The sequence below is a fragment of the Strongyloides ratti genome (genome assembly GCF_001040885.1).
Source record: "Strongyloides ratti genome assembly S_ratti_ED321, chromosome : 2".
NCBI lineage: Eukaryota > Metazoa > Nematoda > Chromadorea > Rhabditida > Strongyloididae > Strongyloides > Strongyloides ratti.
In genome coordinates, this window is record NC_037308.1 from 6,251,364 (window position 1) to 6,268,965 (window position 17,602).

At 24.7% G+C, this 17,602-nt stretch overlaps 10 protein-coding genes across 10 annotated transcripts; 5 read left to right on the forward strand and 5 right to left on the reverse strand.

The window, feature by feature from the left end:
- Window positions 1–592: 592 nt before the first annotated feature.
- Window positions 593–1,395, reverse strand: SRAE_2000198200 (Decaprenyl diphosphate synthase-like family-containing protein; the record flags this gene model as incomplete). The annotated part of the gene is made up of 3 exons (XM_024652998.1): window positions 593–1,081; window positions 1,136–1,221; window positions 1,269–1,395. 3 exons carry the CDS (start codon window positions 1,393–1,395, stop codon window positions 593–595), a joined length of 702 nt encoding a protein of 233 aa, XP_024506518.1.
- Window positions 1,396–1,636: 241 nt separating this feature from the next.
- Window positions 1,637–2,758, forward strand: SRAE_2000198300 (Mitochondrial inner membrane protein COX18; the record flags this gene model as incomplete). The annotated part of the gene is made up of 5 exons (XM_024652999.1): window positions 1,637–1,829; window positions 1,873–2,027; window positions 2,071–2,175; window positions 2,218–2,568; window positions 2,606–2,758. 5 exons carry the CDS (start codon window positions 1,637–1,639, stop codon window positions 2,756–2,758), a joined length of 957 nt encoding a protein of 318 aa, XP_024506519.1.
- Window positions 2,759–2,919: 161 nt separating this feature from the next.
- On the reverse strand, window positions 2,920–8,582 carry SRAE_2000198400 (Presequence protease, mitochondrial; the record flags this gene model as incomplete). The annotated part of the gene is made up of 3 exons (XM_024653000.1): window positions 2,920–5,898; window positions 6,018–8,401; window positions 8,447–8,582. The coding sequence occupies 3 exons, from the start codon at window positions 8,580–8,582 to the stop codon at window positions 2,920–2,922; spliced, it is 5,499 nt and encodes a 1,832-aa protein (XP_024506520.1).
- Window positions 8,583–8,767: 185 nt separating this feature from the next.
- On the reverse strand, window positions 8,768–9,388 carry SRAE_2000198500 (TXNDC9 protein; the record flags this gene model as incomplete). Its single annotated transcript, XM_024653001.1, has 1 exon — window positions 8,768–9,388. The coding sequence occupies one exon, from the start codon at window positions 9,386–9,388 to the stop codon at window positions 8,768–8,770; it is 621 nt and encodes a 206-aa protein (XP_024506521.1).
- A 367-nt stretch (window positions 9,389–9,755) lies between these two features.
- On the forward strand, window positions 9,756–10,067 carry SRAE_2000198600 (Barrier-to-autointegration factor; the record flags this gene model as incomplete). The annotated part of the gene is made up of 2 exons (XM_024653002.1): window positions 9,756–9,866; window positions 9,909–10,067. 2 exons carry the CDS (start codon window positions 9,756–9,758, stop codon window positions 10,065–10,067), a joined length of 270 nt encoding a protein of 89 aa, XP_024506522.1.
- A 247-nt stretch (window positions 10,068–10,314) lies between these two features.
- SRAE_2000198700 (Serine/threonine-protein phosphatase PP1-beta catalytic subunit) lies at window positions 10,315–11,559 on the forward strand (the record flags this gene model as incomplete). Its single annotated transcript, XM_024653003.1, has 1 exon — window positions 10,315–11,559. The coding sequence occupies one exon, from the start codon at window positions 10,315–10,317 to the stop codon at window positions 11,557–11,559; it is 1,245 nt and encodes a 414-aa protein (XP_024506523.1).
- Window positions 11,560–12,129: 570 nt separating this feature from the next.
- On the reverse strand, window positions 12,130–12,396 carry SRAE_2000198800 (ShKT domain-containing protein; the record flags this gene model as incomplete). The annotated part of the gene is made up of 1 exon (XM_024653004.1): window positions 12,130–12,396. The coding sequence occupies one exon, from the start codon at window positions 12,394–12,396 to the stop codon at window positions 12,130–12,132; it is 267 nt and encodes an 88-aa protein (XP_024506524.1).
- A 395-nt stretch (window positions 12,397–12,791) lies between these two features.
- SRAE_2000198900 (Peptidase A25, germination protease family-containing protein) lies at window positions 12,792–13,202 on the forward strand (the record flags this gene model as incomplete). Its single annotated transcript, XM_024653005.1, has 2 exons — window positions 12,792–12,998; window positions 13,041–13,202. 2 exons carry the CDS (start codon window positions 12,792–12,794, stop codon window positions 13,200–13,202), a joined length of 369 nt encoding a protein of 122 aa, XP_024506525.1.
- Window positions 13,203–14,428: 1,226 nt separating this feature from the next.
- On the forward strand, window positions 14,429–15,697 carry SRAE_2000199000 (Las1-like family-containing protein; the record flags this gene model as incomplete). Its single annotated transcript, XM_024653006.1, has 4 exons — window positions 14,429–14,504; window positions 14,606–15,256; window positions 15,329–15,451; window positions 15,495–15,697. The coding sequence occupies 4 exons, from the start codon at window positions 14,429–14,431 to the stop codon at window positions 15,695–15,697; spliced, it is 1,053 nt and encodes a 350-aa protein (XP_024506526.1).
- Window positions 15,698–15,874: 177 nt separating this feature from the next.
- Window positions 15,875–16,906, reverse strand: SRAE_2000199100 (Hypothetical protein; the record flags this gene model as incomplete). Its single annotated transcript, XM_024653008.1, has 3 exons — window positions 15,875–16,221; window positions 16,269–16,797; window positions 16,853–16,906. The coding sequence occupies 3 exons, from the start codon at window positions 16,904–16,906 to the stop codon at window positions 15,875–15,877; spliced, it is 930 nt and encodes a 309-aa protein (XP_024506527.1).
- Between the last annotated feature and the right edge of the window lie 696 nt (window positions 16,907–17,602).

Consider the following 17,602-nt stretch of genomic DNA (forward strand, 5'->3'; position numbering starts at 1 on the left):
AAAAAGACCGTTACCCTTTTTGTGTATATAAAAATGGAGGGAAAAAAGAGGAAGAAGATGCAACAAGATAATTGGTATCTAGTGACGCGTCACCTACTTTAGGATGTTCCGTAAAGTTAAATCTACTTTTGTATAAATGGCCTTAATTTTAACATTAGATTAATTTTACATTATACTGGTATATATCATGAAGAAATATCACAATACAAAACGATAACGTAAAAATGTGATTACAATTTATAATAAAGATGTGTAAGTTAAGTATTATTATTATGATGCATCATTAAAGAATACAATTTTTTAGAGAATAATTTTACGAATGATAATTACCAGCCAAATGATTTATTATTTTAAAATATTGGGATCTCATAAAAAAATATCATTTATATGTGAATGAATATAAATATATATGATGTCCTTTTAAAATCTATATTGTTTAGACAAAAAATTATCACACTAAGTAAATAAAATGCATAAGAATTCAAAAATATATTTACAAAAATCATTTATCTATATATATATATATAATACTATTCGTTGATTCTTTATATTATTTTATATTTCCAATATAAGGGAAAAAAAAAGAATTAAACTACTTTCCATGTCGACGATCTCTTTTAGAGAAAGTGATGAGAAAGTTGTTAAATTCACTATCACTAACAAAATGTTTATTTTTAAAATGTTTGATATTTATTATTTCAGCTAAATTTAAAACCCAACAAGGATAACCACATAATGACGGTATATCTCCTATTTTGATTAATAAATCAATTTCATAAATATAATTTTTCTCTAATTGTTCTTCTATACGCTTCTGACAAATTGGAAAATCAGAAGTACATAATTCTTTTGTTGTTGACGACCAAATTGATGGTACATCCTTTGAACCAATGATCAAAATTTTTACATAATTGTCTTTATATAAATTGTCGCCATTCTTTCTTTTCAAAACATTAAAAATTTTTTCAACTTCGCAATGAATCTCATGTTCATAGAATGACAATATATTCCAAGGATCGTAAAAAGTTATTTTTGATATTTTTGTTTCTAGACATTTTAAAATTAATGATCTAACTAAGGCCTATAATTTTATTTTTTTTTTCTCTCACTCATCTATTTTTGTTTAAAAAATTACCGTCGATATTTGGTCCTTTCTTGAAAATAAAAATCCTATAGATTTAGGTATTTTTAAATAAGTCATATCAATATAAAGTTTCTGGACTGATATGACATTTGAGAAATGGTGATTAAGGTTTTATACTACTTACTTTTGGTTGGAATCTCTGACAGAACATTATTCCATGTAAGATGATGTATAATGTTAAATATTATACAAAAATTTTGATCTTTAAGAGTTGTAAAGTATTGGAAACGATATATATTTAATTGTTTCATATGATAATTCAGAATATGTCAGAAATTCCATCACAAGATATTTTTTATTTCATAGAAATACTTTTAGTAGATTTATAATCATGATTTTTCTTACAGTCTTATTTTTAATTTGAAACACTATATCGATGTAACTATGATTAGTTAAGAAAGTTAGAAAAACTCAAAAGATCTGCGGTCTCGAAAAGAAGTAGACTTGGAAGAAAGATGACAAATTTTTGTCTATTTTTTTATTATTTTAAAAATGTTGTTAGCAAAGAATTTTAGTTCTCAACTTTTTCGAAGATCAAAAAGAATCCCATTTTCATGTGTTTCTGTAAGTAATGTTTTTGAAGAAAGACGTAATAGCTCAACAACTGTATCATCCGTTTTGGAAACTATGTTTCAATATTCAAGTTCGTGTAACATAACTACAGGTTTACAATTTTGTATAGAAGGTTTGTTATTTTTTTTATTATTTGAAATAAATTCATAAATTAGAGTTTCACGCACTAACTGGACTCGGGTGGGGAGGAACATTTGTGGCATCGGCTATACTTTTGCGTTTAGCGTCATCACCGGCTCATATTCTTGCTGAAAAATTATTTGCTGAAAAGCTTTATCACGTAAATAATATTAATAAAAAATTTACAGACGTATGTTATTATATTTAATAAGTCATTATATGTTAATATTTAGGCGATATATAAACAATTAAACATTAAGTTTGAACCGGGCATCACAAGTGGTCAAATTGAAACACTGGCTAAAGACAATAAAGTTTTTACAGTCGTCAATAGACATGTATGATAAATTTCTACTTCCTTTTATAAAATTTTTTTTTAGATTGCTGAAAATATTGAAAAAGTTACTATTGAAAAAAAATTATTTACTTTAAGAATTTATAGTCTTAAATTTAGTACTGTACCAATATGGCTGTTTTCATCTTGTGCCGTTCGTAACATTATCAGTGGAGATTTTAGTCCTTCGATACCTGGTGCTTTATGGCTTAGTGATTTAATGTTACCAGATCCTTATTATATTTTGCCTGCTACTTTAGGACTAATAGGTTTTTTGAATATGTATTCTCAGAGACTTGTTGATCCTACAAAAAATAAGAATATTGCAAAAATACACGATGTTCTTTTAGCGCTAGCAACAATTGTTTGTGTAAAAATTTCAATAGATCTTCCGGCTGTAAGTTTTAACAATACTTTTTTTAAGTTTTTTTAAGTGTCTTTCATTATATTGGCTGGCAGTTTCTGTGAGTGGTTTGGTTCAAATTGCTATCATAAGATATCCAAAGTTTAAAAAACTTCTTGGAATTAAGAAACTACCAACAGATTCAAAATATCCAATAGTAAATCTTTTTAGAAGAAGAGAATAAGAATTTTTAGCAACATATTGTATGCTATTCTTTTATAGTTTTCAAAATGTTGTTTTTAACTGATGTTTAGAAAACAAATATTTAATTTTTTTTATTGTAAGATTAACAATACTTAGGAGAATTTGTTACGTTTATTTAAAATATAAAAAAAAAAAATAAATTTACTGGTAAAGATCTTCAATTTTCTTTACTTGAGCTTGTGGATATGCTTCGGTAATTTTTTTTATTTTTGAAGGATTAACAATGATTGCTCTGCTGATTTTTGTTTCATCAAATAACTCTTTTATATATGGAGATGCTTTCTTAAAACATTCATCAGCTTTTAAATTCCAAATTTTAGCGCATAATTTTCTTTTATAATCTGTTGGAACATTTTTTAGAGTAGATAGAAGATTTTCAATTGAAGCATCTTTAATACTTTTCTCTCCTTCCATCATTTCATAAACGAGACTTCTTTTAGCAGCTTCAAATTCACTTTCAACTATTTCTTGACTTTCGATAATGGAATAAATTAATTTTTTTGTTTCTTCAATAGCTTGAACAGCCTGAGCACATCTATACAAAGATAAAGTAATTGTATGTTTATCTGGATAAGGATAAATACTTGCTCCATAGGCTAAACCTTTTCCTCTAATTTTGTTCCATAATGGTCCTTCAAGTTGACTGAGATATTGACTGAAAAGTAGTATCTCAGCTATGTCAGGACCAGTGAAATCTTGTGAGAAGTATATTTTTTGAATAACAAATGAACTTTCAGTTCCACCAACACCCAAAACAGTTTGTTTATTAAATCCATCTTTATTTAATTCATCTTCTGGTTGTGAAATTAATTCATTATTTTTACAACCAACTAAAAATTCCCAATCTTTTTTGTTGAATTCTCCAAACTCTTCAATTAAATGTTCATTGGCCAAAATATGAAGATTAATTGTTGATTTTAATAAAAAGTCAAGTAATGAATTTAAATCATCTGTAATTTGACTACTTTCTTTTTTTATTTTTTTGGCAATTTCTTTATGGAATTTTTCTAAAGGAACTACACTAAATAAAAATTCATTGGCATCGTTATTATATATCATGGAATTTGACAAATTCATAACCATAGAGTATCCATCTCTTTTGTATTCATGAGCCTGATTAGCTAATTTTAAAGCGGTAATTTCTATTCTATTTTTTTCAAAAATAATATTTTTTAATAAAATATTTACCCACTTAGCAATATTTCTATAATCTTTAGCAGAAACTTTTAGTTTAAGTGCAAGGTATCGTTCATAAATACCCTTAACACCAGTTGTTAATGTCCAATCAATTAAATCATTTTCCATAGCTTTTGATACATCTTCAAAAGATATTTCTTTTCCATCAATCATAGCTGGTGATGAAAATATAATATCACTTAAAAGTACTAAATATTTTCGTAAATTTAAGGGCATTCCCTTAGTATCAATAAGAACAACAGCTTCAACAAATTTTGATGGGTTATTATGGATAAATGTAGGTATTGGGAATGTTTTAGCAAATGGACTTTGTTTTTTGTTTTCAAAATTACTAACGGTATTAATATTAAATGAAAAGAAATTTTCAAGATCCCTTACAATAAATTCATTTAATAAATCTTTGGAAGGTTTATTATTACTGTTAGATGCAATAGCATTTTCAAGTTCTAAAGCACACTTTTTTAATCCATCAGTTCCAAGTTTTTCTTTTTGTTTCATAATACGGTTTTTCTCTTTATCAGCACACTCATCAACTAGTTTAGCATCAGGCTTTCCAATAACACAAACACTAGAATTTTTATTAAAATACCTACTAACTAAATCTGCCCAAAATTCAGCTGGTTCATTAAGTAACTTCTCTTTATGAATTTGGTCATTAAAACGTTCTTCTATATCTTTGTTACTTTCACGATTACCATAAAGTTGATATGCAATAACATTATGTAAAACCTCTTTTCCAGCATTTTTTTCTAATGTCATATATAATTTTTCAATTTGCTTAGAAATAATTGATTTCATTCTATCCATATCAAAAACATTTGGATTTTTATGTTCTTCAACTGTTTTGTCAAAAAATCTTTCATGTACATTCATAATTTTATTAACAGGAACATCACTAAACTTTAATCTTATAACATTTCTTGTATATTCATCCATCATAAAATGACAAGAACTTGCATAGGGATCCTTTAATTGTACAAAATCTTTTTCTAGTGGAGATATTGCAGTATCATGGAAATAATTAAATAATGTATCCATAGCTTCAACTTCATAATATGAATCAACTGCTGGTCCAAGAAAAGCAATTTCAACAATTCCTTTAGAATCATCTTCACATGGACAATTGACAACACTAACTCGATTTTCTTTGATATCTTGAATTTTTGCATTTGAAAATGGTCTTATAAAAAATTCTGGAGAATGAGAACATATATATTTTTCTTCACATTTTTCAATGACTTCTAATAAATCTTTATGATCAACCATTCCACAAACAACAATTATCATATTTTTTAAATTATAAAACTTTTTATGAAAATCAGTAACACTTTTATAAGAACATTCTTCTCTAATAGCTTTAAGACTTCCACCAGTATTAACTGAAAATGGATGTCCTTTACCAAATAATGAAGCTCTTAATTCCCTATCAACAATATCATCCATGTCACTTTCATAATCTTGCATTTCTGAATACACAACTCCAGCATCTTCACCACTACCATTAATATGATGAACTTCAGTTAAATACTGATTATTAGTTAATGTTGGACGTAATACATGATCAATATAAACAGGTAAAATTTTAAAAAAACCATTACTTCCTGCTGTTGATAATGTATAACAAGTATGATCTTGAGCTGTCCATGCATTTGTACCAGATGCTAGACATCTATTTGCTATTATATCAAGAATACCTTTATAGGGATATTCTTTACTTCCCATAAAAACTAAATGTTCTAATGTATGTGGAAGACCGGCATCACAATTAGCTTCAGTTGGAAATGACAAATACCCATGAACCATAGGTCCTGGAACATCTGCAACAGCAACATTTAAATTGGATCGTTTTGAATTGTAAATAGAAACAGGAACAGTCCCTCTAAATTTTATTTGTGAAGAGACATTCCAGAATTGTCGTGTCATCTTAAAAAAAGACATAAATCTAAAAATTAAAAAATATTTTTTTAAATATATAAATAAATGATTAAAACATTAGTATTATTAAGAAATAATTTTAGTTAAACATAATTTATTTACAAAACCCCAAAAGCTTGTCTTAATTTCTCCTGAAAAGAAGAATCATTTCTGAATTTTCTTCTCATATAATTAAGAGAATCAACATCTTTTCTTGCTTTAGCTTGTTCTAAAGCATCATCATATCTACCAAGTAATATGTAACCTTTAATTAATTCTTTTGATGTTGACAGTCTACTAATATAAAATTGTAAATCTTGTCTGTCAGGATCTTTATTATAACATTTTTCAAGATAAGGATAATAACCTATTGGACTTTTAGGATGAGAAGCCATTGTTTTAACATGTTCCCACATACAATTTTCTGAATATGCCTCTAACTTCCATGTCCATCCTTCTTTCTCTGTTATTGAAAATTTTTTTCCTATCTCTTCAGCTAATTTATTGTTTTTTTCTTTAACAGCTAATTTAAATAATTCTTTAACAGATAAATTACTAGAATATTCATTATTTGAATATGATTTTATAGTATCAAATATATTTATATATTCATTTAAGTAATTAGATGTATCTTTTTCATCCAAATTTTTAAAAGATTCTAAGGCAGCTTTTAAATTTTCTAATTTTGTATTTTCTACAAATGGATTATTAGTATTTTTAGTATTATAAGAAATATAATGTAAAGCTAATTGAACAAATTCATCATTAGTTTTATAGATACTTATCAAGTCATCAGGAGAATCATGTTCAGTAATTTCTTTAAGATAAGCATGAATATTTTGACATTTTGCCGTCATAACAAAAACTTTAGAATAAGGCATTGATTTTAAAGCATTAATAACTATATAATATAAATCTGGTCTTTGACTTTTATCAGCTAGATAAATTGCTTTATTCCATTGTTTAGATTGAAGGTACATTTTTACTTTTAATGAAACATCCTTTTCTTTGTCTAAAAGAATATCAGCCAACTTTATCATTTCATTGTCATCTTTTGAACTTCTATCATAAATTTCTTTTGCTATTTCAGCATAACTTATATCAGGAAATCTTTCAGCTTTTGTAAAAATTAAATTAGCCATTTCTTCATTTGTTAATTTTCTATTGTTACTTCTAATTTCATGCATACACCTTTCTATAAAATCAATTGCCCAATGAGCAAAAACTCTATGAACACCTTCCTCTAATGGAAGCTCCATGAATTCACAAATTTTTACTGCTAAAGGCCAATGACCTAAATCTATTAATCTATCAATTACTCCACGAATCTCTACTTTTTGAAATTGACGAAATGATAAAGGCATCCCTATAAAATCAGCACGTAAACTTGACAAAATTTTAATTGTTTTAAGTGTTGCTGCAAAATAATCAGAATCAATTTTACTTTCCCACATTCTACCAATATTTGCAGCTTTTATTAATTTAACTATTAATTTGGTATCAGAAATATTTAAAGCAGCAAGAAGGCACTCCCGAACAGCATCTTCTAATGAAGACATAATTGTTGTTAAAAGTTCAAAAGAAGTTGTATATTGATCTTCTTCTTTCTTTGATAAAACATATAATGTTGAGGCAGGATGATGTGATTCAACTGAAAAAATATTTTCAGCAGACTTAGCTACTGGACAAATAAAATAAGCACATTCTTCAGAATAAACTCGAAGACCATCTTCTTCTGATGATACAACAACTGGTGAATCAAATATAATTGTACTATCATCTCCTTTTGAAGTATATATATGAAGTACCTTGTCAGAATCTAAAAGACAAGGTGCACCAAATCCACACCAAAATATTTTTTTTATCAATGGCATCTGTTTTACTTCTATAATATGTGTAGCAGTAGAAAGATCATTACTAACTAATTGGATAACCAATGTATCGTGAAGTAAACCAACAATAGTGTTATTCCAATTTGTTTCTCCAGTAATATATGCACCATTTTCAATAGACCAATCAAATTTTTTTTTAAAACTATTTGAACCTTGTGCAGCAACAAAAAAACAATTATCATCTTTAAGATAACCAAAAATAGTTGTAGGTAAACTAGCATGGCAAACAACATTCCAAAATTCAATATTTTCATAATTATCTATAAATACACGATGTTTCCATACAGATGCTTCAAGAACATTATTTACAGCAAAAAATTGTTGACCTTCAGTAAGGATAGCTATACCTGTATTAACAGGACCATAAAATATATGATATGATAAGACACCTAATTGTTTTACTGATATATCAAAACATATTTGATCAACAATCTCTTTACCACGTGGAGAATATATAGAAAATTTTCCATCTTTAAAAATAACAATAAGTTTGTGACATTGTGTCCATTCAATTCCCAAAACATTTCTTACATTTATTTTACCATATATTTTATTGTTATTTCCTTTTATTTCAATATATGAAATAAAACTATTATTTACTTTTTCAATACAATATATGGCTACAAAATAAATTACATCAAGTAAAATTAATTAATCAATCATACCTATAGGACCTCCATAAGGACATGCTTTAAACATAGAACATTTTTCAATGCCTGTCTTAAGATTTCTATACAAAATAGTTTTATCAAATAGTGCACCTCCTGCATTAATCCATATACTGTTAGAACTTAAGTACATTTTTTTTTATATATTAGATCTAAAAAAAAAACTTAACAAAAATAAAATATAATAAAATAACAATAATTAAATTTAATCTTTATATTTATAAACTTGTTTTAACAAGTAAAAAGCTTTTTAACAATATATAAAATAGAAGATTAGATAAGCAAGTTGGGTTATTTATAAAAGGACAAGAAAGAACATTAAATATCATCATCTGATTCATAATCTCTGAGCATTTTTCCTCTAATAATTTTAGTTTTAGTTGCCTTAGTTGGCTTCTTTTTTGGAACCATATTAATAACACTAGATAATGCCAATCTTTCTTCTAAAAGTTCTAAAGGTATATCTTCATTATCACCAAGTTCCTCAGAAACTCTAATATAGTCAACCATTTTTTGTTTTATAGAAATTCCAATTGTTGGAACTACTTGAAGTTTTAATCTTTTAACCAAAAAAGGAACTCTTTCACAATTTATATATATAAATTTAGTACCAATATACTTACTAGCTAAGGTGCGTAATAACTTATCAACAACCTTACATCTATGTACATCAGGTTTATAGAAATGACAAACAAGATTTTCAGAAGCTTTAGCAGCCTCAAAAAACTCATTTTCATTAGACAATTCTTCATACTCTCCATGACGATTTCTTAACCATTCTTCCTTCTTTTTTTGTTGTTCCTTTAATTCAATCATTCTTTTACGTCTTATTTCTTCTATACCATCTTCATCTAAATTATTATATTCAGTAATTTGTTGATCCACCTGTTGTTCAATAATTTTTGTTGCTTGTAAAATTTGATTAGTTAATTGATCCATAATATAAGAGAAAAAAAAATATTTCAATTTACTAAAAATGAGTCGTATGGATTATGAAACAAATAAGGAAAAAGCAGATAATTATTAATGCATGGATATCGGTAAAAGGTTATTAAGAATGGATTACAAATACAATATGGTAAAATTAAAGAAAAAAAAAGATATATTAAAAAATAAAATTATCATTAATATTAAAAACTTATGGTCAATAATAAAAAAAAATTTAGTAGAAATATATTTACAATAGAATGCATCATGGGAAAACGATTTGGGAAAACGTTCTATTTATAAGTATAGAATAATTTTAAAATAAGATAAACACTGATTTTTTGAAATAAGAAATTTTTTTTTTAATTAAACGATAAAAATGTCTACTTCTGTAAAACATGCCAATTTTATATCAGAAACAATGGGAGATAAACCAGTAACAGAAGTTGCAGGAATCGGAGAAGTTTATGGAAATAAATTAAAAGATGATGTAAGTTTTTATTATTTTGTAATTATTTTAACATTTTTTAAGGGTTTTGTTAAAGCATTTCATTTATATGGTCAATTTTTAATTCTTGATAAAAACAAGGAACTTTTTAGTGAATGGTTAAAAGATACGTATTCTATTAATTTAAAACATGCAAATGCATGTGCAGAATGTTTATCTGAATATGCCGAACAACATTTATAATTTCTATGAAAAAATTTATTAAACTACTCTATCAAACATAATTTATCGATATATATTTTTATACATATTATTTTTTTACCTTTATTTTTATAAATATTTTTTGAACTTTAATCTTATTTTATTTATTTATGATTCTTCGAACTAGGTGAAATATTTTTTATTGAATACTATATGCAATTATGGAAATTTTGAACTTGAAATTAAAATTAAATAGAGAAATAAGTGTATATTTTAGCCCTGTTCATGAATGGCTGATAAAAAAGAAAATATTATTCCTGTAGATAACAATAATGTGTCTAATGTTAAATCTTCTACAGATACTGTTTATAATCAAGAAAGTTTATCTAGTAATATAGAACTTCGTGAACCAAAAGTGGTACCTAATCCAATACAAGAAATAAAAACTAATTCTGCATATCTCACAGTGACAAATGAGCGTGATAAAGAAATTGAAGAAGCTAAAAAACTTTTGACGATCCAAAAGTATGAAGATAACAAAGATACTAATAAAGAACCATTAACACTTAATATTTATGATTTAATTAAAAGACATGCAAAATATAATAAAGAACTGGCAATATTTTATTATTTAGAAGAAATTGACTTTATCTTATCAAAGATGATTGATGTTTTTAAACCTTTAAGTACACTAATTGAAATAAAAACTCCTGTTATTGTTTGTGGAGACATTCATGGACAATTAAATGATTTATTATTAATTTTTAAAAGATTTGGAGTTCCTGGTGATAAAACATATCTTTTTCTTGGAGATTATATTGACAGAGGAAATAATTCAATGGAAGTAATAAACTTTTTATTTCTTCTTAAACTTCATAAACCAAATAATATTCATTTATTAAGAGGAAATCATGAACTACAGCACATTAATAAAGTTTATGGATTTTATGAAGAGATTACAGAAAGATTTACTAATATTGATGTTGCTGAAGATATATATACAAAATATAATGAAATTTTTAAATATCTTCCTTTAGCAGCATTAGTTTCCAATAAAATTCTTTGTATGCATGGTGGAATTTCAGATAAAATGCAAAGTTTAAACGATATAAAAAATATACCTAGACCATTATCAACTGTTGATGGAATTGCCTGTGACTTGTTGTGGGCAGATCCAGATGATGAAATAACAGGAACATTATTTAATAATGCAAGAGGTGTTTCAATAAAATTTGGTGAAGATTTTTTAGACAAATTCTGTGAAAAATTTAAATTAGATATGGTAATAAGAGGACATCAAGTTTGTAAGATTGGTTTTGCTGTTTTCAAGAAAGGAAAACTTATTACTGTATTTAGTGCCAGTGATTATGATGAAGAAATGAGAAATTTAGCAGGGGTAGTACGTATCAAAAGTAATTATGGTGTTCAACCAATATCTTTAAGGTGTCCTAAAGTAGAAAGAGAAAAACGAAGAAGATTAAAAGAAAAAGAATATGAAATAACAAAAGATGTAAATGATAATTCAAAATTATAATTAGAGAAATTATTTGTATTGTATAAATTTTTTTTTCTAACATTTAATAACAAGCCAAAACAATAAAAATATTGGTAATATACTATTATATTTATTTTTGTCAATTTACTAACAATATATTATTAAATATTTACGGAATTGTATCAAAGTATATTAATATAAATTAAATCAATATTTTATTTATTTGGAAACTTTCATAATAAAAAAAATAATTTGAGAAGAGAAATTGTAATATATTTAGAATAAATAATTTTAAAATTTGTTATAAAAATTAAAAGTCCAAAAAAAATTAACTTTAAGTCATGTAATAAATTATTAGATGAAAGAATTTGGTGATGTGCAAGTTTTAGTTAATTTCTAGCACGAGTTGTTATATTAAAAAACTTTTATCTATATTATATCGTTGTCTTATTTTGTAAAATTGGGAAAGAATAAAATATTTTTTTATGTCTTCTTTTTTTCTCGTTTTAAATTGATATTGCATATTTTTTTATCAGATTATAAATTAATTTCTCAAAAGATATTCATTAAAGTAGTTAAAAGTCAGTATAAAATTTGCTAACTACAAAATTAAATTTTTGTGGGAGTTTTTGTACTCTTTGAACTACTAGCAATCGTTGTAGTAGTAGGTTTTGTTGTAGTTGTCTTTTTATTTCCATTACAAATCCCACATGTTGATGGACAAGATTTTGACATAATTTTTTCATAGTTATTCATATTACAAAGATAAACTTTTGAATCGCAGTCTTTTATTAAATCTTTACAACTTGAATCTTTTTCTGGAACAACACATGCGGGTTCTTTATCAGCACACTCATTTTTACAACTACTACACATCATTTGTCGATACAAAAAATTAGTACAGTAACCTTTTTCCGCCATATAGGAACAATTTTTACTTGAAACATATTGAAATATCAAAAAAATAATGGCAATAGTGTTTAAAATAGATTTCATTTTTCACAATTTTGATTATTTCCACAAAAACATCTTTATTAAATAGATATATTTTATTGACTCATAACTACTGATAAAATATTTACGATTTTACTTGAAAAAAAAAATATTTTTTTATCCTTAATATAAATAAAAATATTGTTTTTTTATTTTAACTCGCCAAATTCTTTGGCTTAATAATTTAATTTTCTTAAAACGATATTGTTTATTTATTTAAACGACATTCCAAGGCGGTAAAATATTATTGTTATTTGTTTTTATTGTATCTTTACAAAATGAAGTCTATTCCTGATGAAGTAGAAAAAAATGTTAAAATTGCTATTAAGGCTAGTGATTTTCAATCAGTTATTGCTTCTAAATTATTAACTGAATTAAATTCTCCAGATAATATTAAAGAAATTGATGCTCTTGCAAAAGCGGCAATTGAAGAAGTCAGCAGTTGGATGTATTCTTCTCACAAAGAAATATATGAATCGTCAGGGGTATGTTTCTTATTTCTTTCATCTTTCTACTGAATTTTATAGGTTGAGGATAAAAGAAAGAAATTACGTAATGAAAGTAAACATTTTTCAATAAAAGATAACAGTTACCCTTCAACCAATTCTATGTTTCTTTCAACACTTCATGATAAATTAGAGGAAGATGTTAAGCGCCTTGAAAATGAGTATTCAACTCTTCAAAAATGAATAACTTTTCTTAGTTATTTATACTTAAATTATGTATAATTTTTTTTTAAGTAAAATTAATGAGTTTGGAGTATTATTTACTTAAGTAAATAATTTATCATTATTAATTTTTTCATAAGTACTTTATTTTTTTAGACTTAATTTCACTTTTATAAAAGTTGAGAAAGAATTTTTTTTTTTATTGTAATCATGTAAAATTTTCTTATCTCTCTATAAAACCTTGTATTATCATATTCTTCGTTTAAATTGTACATAAAAATTCTATGTGATAAAAGAAACTTCCTCTTATTAAAATAATTTAAATTTTGATTTTTAATATGTATTTCTCATATTTCTATAATTACTTTTAAATAACCTGAGTACAAATTCATTTTGTAAGGTCCTATTTTCATAGATTTAATACTTCCTAGGTATGATGTTAAAGTGATGTACGATAATCCATTGAATGCTCGACCTGTACAAATATGATATTTTTTATATTTCAGTATACTTTTATTTAAAAAAAAGATGACTATTTATGTTTTTTTCTCCATAACACTAGTTTTTTGTATATTATCAACAAAACTTTTTAAACTTAATCATTAAAATAAATATTGATGGTTTTTATTTGGTAAATATAATTCATGTAAATATTCTTTGAAATTTTAATATTTATAATAAACAAATATTTTTTTTTTTATTTACCATACTGTGATTTTGCTTCATCTAAAAAACTATATTTAAAAATTTTATTAATTCTAATAATTATATGGCTTTTAGAAATTATTTTTATTTATTAAAAAAAATTGTTTTTTAATTAAACACGTTAACGTTAAATTTTTTAAAAATTTCATTTAAATACACTTTACATTATCAAATTACAATTAAATATAAATAAAATATTAGTAGAAATTACAACTTCTTTAAATATTTATCAAATATGAATAATTTGAGGAACAAAATTTTGTAAAACTGTATTATTACAAAAAAAATTATTAAAATATTTTATTTTGTTAATATTTCTATAAAATATTATGGTTGACAACTTCCCACACATTAATTTTTTTTATCCTGTTTGGATTAAATGACAAGGAAAAATAAAAAAAAAACTAATTAGATATTTTTTATAGTGAAAAACTACTTTATAGTCCTATACAGAAGTATTATTTTTTTAAGTTTAAAAAATTGGTTAATTATTATTTTAATTTTAAACATTTTAACTTTTTTTTTAAATTTTTTTATGAACAATGGAAAAAGAATATAATAGAAAGAGGCATTCAAAAAGTAATGAATTTTCAGGAAAACAAGTATATGAAGATGAACGTATTTTGCCTTTTAAAAGGTAATTAAAGTTTATGATAATTAATATTTTTTTAGTGAAATATGGCTTCACTTAAAAACTCTAATCTGTTCAAATTCTAAAGATACAAAAACATTAGAAGAAATACTGTCATGTTTACGTTCAATTAAATCTCGAGATTCAGAAAAAGGTAGGATAGCTCTTGATGCAACATATGAACTTTTTTTTGCTCAATATGTTCTTACAACGACAAACTGTGATTCCAATGAGGGAAAAGAAAATTTGACAAGGATTCTTGGAGTTGCTGTTAGTAGGGTTGTTGGTCATCTTCAGGACATGCAAGCTTCTCTTGAAAATTATCGTGGTGCATCAATTCAACAAACTTTACAATTTTTTAAAATTGATATTGATATAGCTAATTATAGGAATGAATTTGTTCATGGAACCATGCCTAATTTACATATTTTATTGGATTCTATTGATAAATTAACAAAACTTATAATTGAAGTATATTGGAATTTTTTTGATGGCGATATAACATGGCCTAAAGATGTATCTGATAATGATTTAAAAGTTATTAGTAATATTAGAAAAATTATAGATTTAACTAAATCTCCAGAGGTTGGTTTGGCAAACTATGAAAATTTTATCAATGAAAACACCGTTATACAATTAAGATATTCTATTTTAAAAAACTGTAATTTATTTATTAAACTTTTAATGGGGACTAGAAATTTAATTGTTATTGAAAGCGTGGATATTGAAAATAATATTAGTGAAAATTGTAATTTTACTCCTAAATCTTATCACATTATTGTAATGAATAATATTTTAAAACTTTTGTCAGAAGATGGAGATGTTTTTGAGTTTGCTCGATATACTGGTGAATGTGCAATTGAAGCAGAAGATGACTATTTTAAAAAGCAATATATTTATTGGACCAGTTGGTTAATTAAGAAAATTGTTACAGGTTAGTTTATATACTTTTAATTATACAATATAATATTCTTCAGGTAAACTTGTATGTAAATGGGAAATTAAAGAATTAAGTAAATTATGCATAATTTTGAATTTAAAAGAATGTCTAGAAAAAATATTCGAACATTATAATATGGAAGTGGGTGACTTTGTACTGTCAAACCAATCAGAGAATAATAAAATGGACACTGATGATGATATCAAAATAGTTGATATCAGTGGTCCTTGGGGTTCTTGAGAGTTAATTTCAGAGATTAGATAATATTTATTATTGTATTATTAATGTAACATATGTTTTTAGAAAAAAAAAATAAAAAAAAATAAAAGTCAACAGTTTTTAACAAAGTTGTATAAAGCGATAAAAAAAACTTTTATATATACAAGCTTTTATAAAAAGTAGTGTACAAAATTTGTGTTAAACAAAAATAATATTATGCTTACTAGCATTTATTATTTTACTGCAATTAGGCAGTACATTAGATTTCAGCGATAAAGTAATGTTCTCCAAACTGCCGTTAAATTGAGGAAAGTTAAATGTTAATGTATTAAGATTTTTATATGATGTTATTGTTGACAAAGAATCTTTAATAAAATTTGTAATAAATACTACATCTACTGCATTTGGTGATGTTATGGTAAGGGTTGATAAATACAGACGCTGTTTTGCTTCTAAAAGTGCCTGAAATATTCTTTGAAGATGAAGAGATTCCTTTTTTGAGATGTTAAGAGTTAGAAAAAAATTTGTAAATGCCTTTGAGTTTCCTAAAAATAATTTAACAATAAAATTTTTAACTTATCATTAATCTTACCTGCTTTAAAAGCTTTAAATACAGGATATATTAGTTTGGAGAAAACACCAAAAGAAGATTCATATTCATACACAAGATTGGTTGTATTCCCATTTCTTTCAATAAGAATTTTACCATCACAATTGAATTTTAGAACAACACGTTTTAAACTTTTATGATTAATTCCAATAATTCTAATTATTTTTTGGTACAAACGTTGATTAATAGAAATACAGTTAGGTTCCATCCTTCCTTCTGTTGAAATAATAAAATTTATAGTAATATTTTTTATAGTAATATCACGTTGGATAGCTTCCCTCAATAATTCATTAATAAAATCTTCATTATTCATTACATTATCATTAATTATAAGTTTTTCAACAATTTTAACCTTATCAGCAAAAGATTTCACATGTGTTAATGATTCAGATAGAACAACTTTTAATCCATTACTAAGTGTTGCTATAGAATCTAATCCAAGTGAAAGTACTTTAATACAATTATAGTCAACTGAATTTGATTTGTTTGAAAAATTAGTTGATTGTTTTATCTGAAATGACATTAGATAATATAGTTTGCGTAAACAACTTTTAATTAAAACTTACATCATTAGTAAATGACCTCGACTCCCGAATAGAAGAATTTATAATCTTCTGCATATTATATAATAGTAGTAAACTTAGTAAAAGTTTATTAAATTATATTTCAAAAATTCTTCTCTATGTTATATATTCTGCAAAATTACAGGACAAAAAAAAAAATAAGTAATTTATATAGAAAATTCTTATCTAAATCGTAATAATATAAAAACAATTTTCACTTCATAAGTATCAAATGTCATTGACAAAATATTTTCTATCAAAGTTATTGTTATTAGATATTTCTTTTACTCAACGTCTATTATACATCGAAAAAGAGATACTGTTTTTAGCGGTATGAATTTGTAGCTGATTATGTTTATACAAGGAAATTAATAACATCGTTATTAGATAGTATAATTTACTTTATATAATATAGTCACTGATTAAAAACAATAATATTTTGTCAAGGATAAATAAGGTAAAAGCATAGAAATATATCTATGGTATTAGTAAATCATCTTTTTTTTTTTTTATCTTCAATAAACAAAAAATTGTATAGTTTTAGGAATAACAGTGTGTAAGACTTTCATGTAGAAACATAATAATTCATCAAAAAAAAAATTTTTTTTTTTCATTATATAAATATTATCCTCAAATAAAATATTGGTAGCAATTAAATATTTCCAGACTAATTGAATTATAAAATTTATAAAACAGAGAAACGCTGATTGAAAAAATGATAATATTTACAAGGAAATTTTAATTAATATACAA